This window comes from Microtus ochrogaster, chromosome 19 (assembly GCF_000317375.1).
Source record: "Microtus ochrogaster isolate Prairie Vole_2 chromosome 19, MicOch1.0, whole genome shotgun sequence".
In the NCBI taxonomy this organism is placed as follows: Eukaryota; Metazoa; Chordata; class Mammalia; order Rodentia; family Cricetidae; genus Microtus; species Microtus ochrogaster.
In genome coordinates this window covers 48793303-48800384 of record NC_022021.1, presented here as the reverse complement: position 1 = coordinate 48800384, position 7082 = coordinate 48793303, and the positions used below count along the sequence as shown (strand labels likewise).

The window sequence follows — 7082 nt, the reverse complement described above, 5'->3', positions numbered from 1 at the left end:
TGAGGTGTGGCACCTCGGCTGTCCTGAGACGTGACCTCAGCCAGGAAACACAGCCAGCTTGGCTGATTCAGCTGCAGGAAGTGTCCGAGGGTGGCCTGCAGTGTGAACACGGCCCTCAGCAATCACTTCTTGTCCTTTCAGACTAGAACCAGGACAGCGAGGGGATGTGGAAGAGAAATGGGAAAACACGGATGCTCCTGCCTTACTTTTAAGTGGCTTGTCTTCTTCCTATAGATTTTAGTCGGTTCCAAAAAAATAAAAGAAACATCTTATAAGCCGAACACGAGCCGAAGACACCAGTGTTTGCGTCAAGGGCTCCATGGAGATTTCGCCGTCACTCATGCTGACTTGCGCCAGCGGTGGCTGCCGTGTTCACACCCGAGCCCTCCTGCCACAGTCCCTTCCGCGGAACCCCACAGCTCTTAACACCCCTCTCTCCTGCCTCCCACACCGAATTAGTCACGGATCCTGGGGCCCACCTGTTCATAGCAGAGTCAGCATCACACACCTGCTGGTTTCAGACTTTCTTGGGGATACATATCTGAGTTCTGGATGCAAGAGATGTACTGATCACCCCAGGCTTGGCCACTTGACCTCCTTCAGGATCCTCTTCCTAGTTCTCCCTTCCCCCGCCCCGTTTGCCCTCCACCAGGAAGCAGAGGACTCTCAGGGCCAAGGGGGTGGGAAGACGCCTGAATCTGAGGGAGTGGATGGCGCTGAGCCCCCACCTCACGTTCAGTTCCCTATTGCCAGCTGAGAGGTCTTTTATTCCACCTGGATGGGGCCATAGATAGGAAAGAAGCTTTCCAAATGTGAGTTTCCTTCGGTATTTGACAGCAGCGAATTGGAGCAAGAGGCAGGAAGCAAGTAGCGCCCTCTGGCGGTACCATTTCCACACAAGTCTTGGGTACTGGGACCCTTGGGCCCTGGGCAAGTTTGGTGTTAGAGCTGTCAGTCTTGGGTCTGGGCCCCTTGGACTTGGGAGACTTGACGGTTGTGTGGAGGTCTTTTGGTGGCCGGGGCTGTTTGTGACCCACTCTGTCACGGTCTTTCCATTTCCCGCTGTCCTGCTGTCCTGACCGTCCTCGAGCTGTTCAGCCCTCAGGTGTCAGTGACTGCATTCAGGACCCAGCTTCAGTGACCGTCTCTGCTGGAAAGCACAGAGCCGGGATGCAGCCACAGCAGCTGTGGCACCCAGAAGGCCAGACAGGAACTGGGCGTCGGGTGCAGTCTTCTCCTCCTGTAAGAGGTGGCATCCCAGTGGGTCAGTGGGATGCCCAGGTGGCCTCAGTGGCCACTGTCACACCGGTTCTATCCTCTGCTGATTCTGTCTGCAGCTCAGCACGTACTGCTGGAGGCAGGACAGACGAGTCAAGACAAGGCTTCACTACACCAAACAGGAAGTAGGAGGAGGTCTCCCTACACAGCCTGAAAGGGGGCCGTCTGGACCAATCCCAGCCATTTCTTTTGGACCAGTTATGGTTATTAAAAATTGTGCTTTCGACCAATCATGGTCTTGCGACAAATCATAGCCTTCCCTCTAGTAGGGAACGTGTTTCCTCTCTCCCAGGTAGGAGTGGTTCGAGGAGGCTTGTGATTGCAATCCTGGTACAGATTGACAAGCCCTGTCTTGGGTCTGTGCCTCCGAGAGCCAGGGCAACCATCTGCAGTGTTTCACAGTTATCTCTAAGTGTCCATGGTGTATTCAGAATGGCTGATGCCGGCACAAGCATTATCCTGTCAGCGACAGGTCTTTTGCTCAAGGAAGCTAGGGTAACAATTGAGAGTCCTGTATCTAATCAGGTAGTCGAGTTGCCCATCCTGGTGTCTTGTCTTATGTACAGAAAATGCCCACTAGAAGGAAGGCTTACAAACTTAAAGGACTCACTATTAGCACTAACAGGCTCTACCGATGCTTAGCCCCGCCCAGTGCCCAGAGAGAGCCCTCCTGTTCTGTTTCAGCTGAGCCCTGGACACGGCCCTCAAATCCTTATCTGTCTGGGTAGAGCTGAACCCCCTCCCTTCCCACACCCTTGATCCCCAGATAAGAAGGTAGAGTTGAAGTCCCTTCTCTGTCACCCACATCTCTGGATATCCAAACCCCGGAAGGCTGGGAGGGGCTGAGTTCTCCTGCCTGTACTCCCTGTGTACCTTGGGCCCACGCTGACGGGGTTGTGTCAGAAACAAGCTCTCGCTGGGCACACGTCATTAATTCCAGCACTCAGGAGGCAGATCTTTGTGAGTTCAAAGATAGCCTGGTCTACAGAGTGAGTTCCAGGATAGTCAAAGATACACAGAGAAACCCTGCCTTGGGAAAAAAAAAATAAGAAAAGAAACAAGCTCTCAACACATTATTCCCTCCAGGCCGAGATTGCTTCCTATAGTGGCCATGGTTGCTGACCCTGACTCTCTTCTTCTGAATGATCTCCACACTATAAACTGCGCCTGTCACTGATTTCCTGCTGTCGCCTCAGCCAGTCAGACAGAGTGGGCTCTTCTAACACGGTCAGACTGCATTGTCCTAGGAATAAACCTTTAAAGGGGGCCTCCTCAGGGTCAGAGCACGACACCTCGCCATCCCAGGCCTGTTAGCATGTGCGGGCTTCAGCATTTGGGTCATCGCCCTTCCCCAGACCTCCGCCTGGAAGGCATCTGCCCTGTTACTGGTCCGGAAGCTCTTCTTGACTCCCCCTTCTGCCCACCACCCTCCTCTGTAAATTCAGGGTGCATCTCCACTTTCTCCACTGAGAATCTCTGGGCTCTCGCTCACACGGAGCCTGTGCAGGTCGTGTGTCTGTACTGAACAACTGCAGGGACCTTTCAGTTACAACAATCAAAGTGCCCTCTTGTGGAGACACAGTTAGTCCTGCTGACAATTCCTGCCCCGGAGTGAGCTGGGGAGAAAGCCATGTCATCAAAGGCCCTGAAATCAGAGGGCTGCATTCTCCTGGTGGAGTTATTCTAAGGATGACCCGAAGAAGCTCAGAACCGGCTTTTAAACTTACATCCATTGGCTTTGTGGTCCCCTCCCCTAACTGGTTTCCCCTTTGCAGCAGATCCCCCCTTCTGTCCTTTGTCCCCTACTCATGCCCAGTACAAGCCATGACTCTATTGGTTTCTTGTCTCGTTTCTTAGCCTTTCTGGCAGTTGAAAGTGGCTATAATTATGGTCAGTTCATCAATACAATTTTTTTTTTTTTTTTTGGTTTTTCGAGACAGGGTTTCTCTGTGGCTTTGGAGCCTGTCCTGGCACTAGCTCTGTAAGACCAGGCTGGTCTCGAACTCACAGAGATCCGCCTGCCTCTGCCTCCCAAGTGCTGGGATTAAAGGCGTGCGCCACCACCGCCCGGCCATCAATACAATTTAAGGAAAAAACATAGAGAGGTTTTCTTGGAAAATGATTGCTGTTCTGACCAAAGGGGTCAAATGCAGTAGACACTGCCCTTTACTCCCTTCACGTCCTCAGTAGGAACACGAGGGCTGGGTCGGGACAGCCCTCAGCAAAGGTCTGGGTTCACAGGCACGGCCAGCTTGTGCAGGCTAGGGTGCTGTGCCACCCCACCACTGGTCTGCTATCTCAGGGCTTCTTACAGTTGGAGCAAAGGAACCTGCCTCCAGGTCTAAGCCTCTGTAGAAGACTGGAGAGAGTCTCAAAATTCACTCTCAGAACCTCCGCCCATGACCTTGCTTGGAAATAGTTACAGATATAACTGGTTAGGGATTGTGAGATGAGATCACCCTGGATTCAACATGGGCCCTAACTCCGACTATTTGCCTGTTTGTAAGAAGGTGGGGGTGGGGTGGGGTGGGGTGGAGAGATGGCTCAGTGGTTAAGAGTGTTTCCTGCCCTTGTAGAGGACCTGGGTTAGGTGCCCAGCCTCCACACTGGGTGGCACAGCATCTCTGTAACTCTAGTTCCAGGATATGCAACATCTTCTTCTGTCCTCCTCAGACATCTGCATGCATGCCTGAGCACACAGATACATGGACCATTTACACATAACTAATTAATGAATCTTTAAAAAGTAATAAATAAGAGAAGACAGACACATGGGGAGACAGCAGGGCCCCCATTATTAGCTGTCCTGTATCCATATACCATGTGTGTGATTGCAGCATCATCCGTTAAGACGGAGAGACCCATGTTTGTGTTAAGGTCACATCTGTCACTTGGGCTCACGGCGTGTTGAGAAATGATGACAAAAGCTTGTGCACACCTGCTTCCTTCTGGCCCTGCTCAGCCACACTAAGAACAAGCAGTGACATCTTGTGGCATAAGGAAACACATGAGGTTGTCAGCCTTGGTGCCCCCATTGCCTGCCAGCCAAATGTCAGGTGCATGAATGTGACTCTCTGGGAAAACCCACCTTTGGCCGTCTCAGCCCCTACCCACCAGTTGCTGATACATCACGGAGCCTGGAAACTCAGGTCTATATTTTCAGACCTGACTGTGGGAACCCTTCGAGCCCCAAAAGAAAAGTGTTGGTTTTTTTTCTCTATGGAAACTGATGAGAAGAATGATCTCCATGCCCAGGGTTTCTGAGACTGAGTTTTACTCTCAGCATCAAGGAATACACGGCTTCTGTGTGGAGAGACGGCTCAGCAGTGAAGAGCACCTGCTGCCCCTGCAGAGGACTTAGGTTCGGTTCCCATCGCCCACATGGTACCGCGTAATCATCTGGAGCTCCATTTCCAGGACATGTGACACTCCTCTTTGGCTTCTGTGGGCACCAGGCACACATGCAGTGCACTTACAATACATGTAGGCAAACATTTATACACATGCAATAAAAATAAGTAAATCTCGGTAAAAAGGCTTCTATTTTACATAAAATGTTTGTGATCAAAACCTTTGTTCTAAGTACAAAACTTGTCTGGTGGCTGATTGATGGGGGGGGGGGTGCAGCTAAAGGCAACTGTAAAGAGCATGGCACTTTATGAAAAAAAAAACCCACAGTAAAGCACTGTAAGGAGAAAATAATGGTAGCATGAATGACAGACCCTGGGAGCTGGCTAGGAGTCTGCAGTCAGTGCTCTCATGCCCTTTGCCATTTGGCTAGCACTGACGGGAGGACTCTCTCTGTGCTACACTGTCTTAGAGCTGACATCCAGCAGAGGATGAGCCTTCCTCTCCCTAGGGACCTGTCATTCTGATGGAGTAGAGGGACCACAGTGAAACTATGTATCAGATGGTGTAGTGGGTAGAATCAAAAGGTGTTGAAGCCATTATCCTGGGCACCTGAATGGATTTATAAGGAGACAGATTTTACAGATGTTCTCAGGTTATGCTGATGCTGTTAGGGTGAGCCCAATCCAACATGACTGGTGCCCTAGGAAAAGACACGGACGCAAAGTGTCCTGCAGTGGTGGAGACAGGATAGTGCTGTGGCCAGGCGAGCATTGCCCAGGACTGCCAAGAAGAGCAGTCACTTAGAGGAAAGCGGGAAGCAGCGGCTGGTTTTTGCTGTACAACCTTCTGAGACAACAGGGCCTACTGTCATTTTGATGCCAGATTTCCCAGTCTCCAGAATGGGGAAGGAACAAACTTGTCTTAGTCAATCGGGGAAAGGAATGGGGAAGTTGAGGACAAGGTCTGCAACCACTTGGAAGTCATGAAAATGAAAAGGGAATCATGTATGTCTGGAGAAGACCGTGCCAAGAAGCTGTAAGAGCCAGCGTGAAAGCTCTGGGGCAGGAGTGTGCCCCACCCTGTGCAAGCGAGGTTAAGAGATAGCTGTGGTGAGGGAAAGATGACAACACAGAGTCTAGAAGGTGAGCATCGAAAGAGCAAGCCCCCGTACAATTTTGAGGATGTAGACGATCTGATTTCTTAAAAGTAACAACTTAAATATGTATGCATACATGTGTGGACATAAAAGCACACAAATCCCTTAAAGAACCACCTGCTGTGTGGGTAAAAGCTAAAGGGGGCGAGAATGGGATGAATGTGGGAAACAGACCGACCGAAGGTAGAGGTGATTGGAAGGACCAAGAAGAGGAAAGGTAATGGTTTGGTTTTGGATGCTCCTGGCAGCCAATAGGGCAGAGGGATGGAAGGCAAAGAGGACAAGGTCTCAAAGTATTTTCCCTGATCCATTAAAATTGAATTCCAAACTAAGGACTGTTTTTTTTTCTTTCCTGTAGTATTCAACACAACACACCCTATCTCTTTGGGACAGGGCTTCTTTGACTTAGACTGGCTTGTACTGTTTGTAATCCTCCTGCCTTGGCCTCCTAAGTGCTGGAAATAGAGACATGCACCGCTGTACAGAGCTTAACGCAGGCTCTCTCAGCACTGGCGGTGATCGCCACATGGACAGGTGGTCAGAAAACGCCAGAGACGAAACATGTATTCGTATTTAAGCCCCCGACCAAAGGAACTAAGTCCACACGACGGCCCTGTCCACGTTGGTGCAGCCTTAGAAGCGCCAAGCACTCAGAACGATTTACCCCTTCGTGGTACAGACCGGGAGCGGAGCCGCTCCCTTAGACTCACAAATAGCGGAGCCCGGGTGCAGCGGGGCCAAGAGCAGCCGGAGCAGAGAGGCTGCATCTACCGGGCACCTGCCCTCCTGCCCAGGCTCGCCCCGCACATAAAACGCACAGGACGCTGCAACTGCTTCCGACTTCACCGGCCGCGGGGCCCGTGGCGCATCCCAAACCACGCGTTCCGGCGGGGCGCTGGGGACTGCGGTGGGCCACGCGGGTCAAGGCTCTACTGGGTCACTTGACCGCACAGGACGGGAGAGCAGAGGGCGGCGGCTAACCCCGCAACCCTCGCCCGGCGCAGTCGCAGCAGTTTCGTTTTCCCGGCCAGCCGGGACCGGCAACCGCAGCACGCCAGCCGCCGCGGAAACTTCCACCCGGCCGCCCGAGGCCTCTGCGCACGCGCGGCGCGGTGGCCCGCGCCCCGCCCCCTCCGGCCCCGCCCTGTCTGTCTGGTCTGCAGGCGCCCTCGCCGCCGTCTCCCGGCCGCCGCCTCCCAAGGCGCAGGCGCGGTAACCAAGGCGGCGCTGTCTAGTGAGGATTTGAAATCCCCGCGCGTGCGCACTGCGCCGCGGCCCGCCAGGGAGGCCGCGCCTC

At 52.7% G+C, this 7082-nt stretch overlaps 1 protein-coding gene across 1 annotated transcript in view; it reads left to right on the top strand.

Annotated features, from left to right (window-relative positions):
* Positions 1-6346: 6346 nt before the first annotated feature.
* The window catches only part of Tent4a (terminal nucleotidyltransferase 4A), a 34199-nt gene continuing 33463 nt past the window's right edge, over positions 6347-7082 (top strand). The window contains exons 1-2 of the mRNA XM_005356693.2: positions 6347-6692; positions 6817-6997. Of these exons, the coding sequence (XP_005356750.2) occupies positions 6347-6692; positions 6817-6997 (527 nt within the window). The remainder of the gene's footprint in view (positions 6693-6816; positions 6998-7082) is intronic.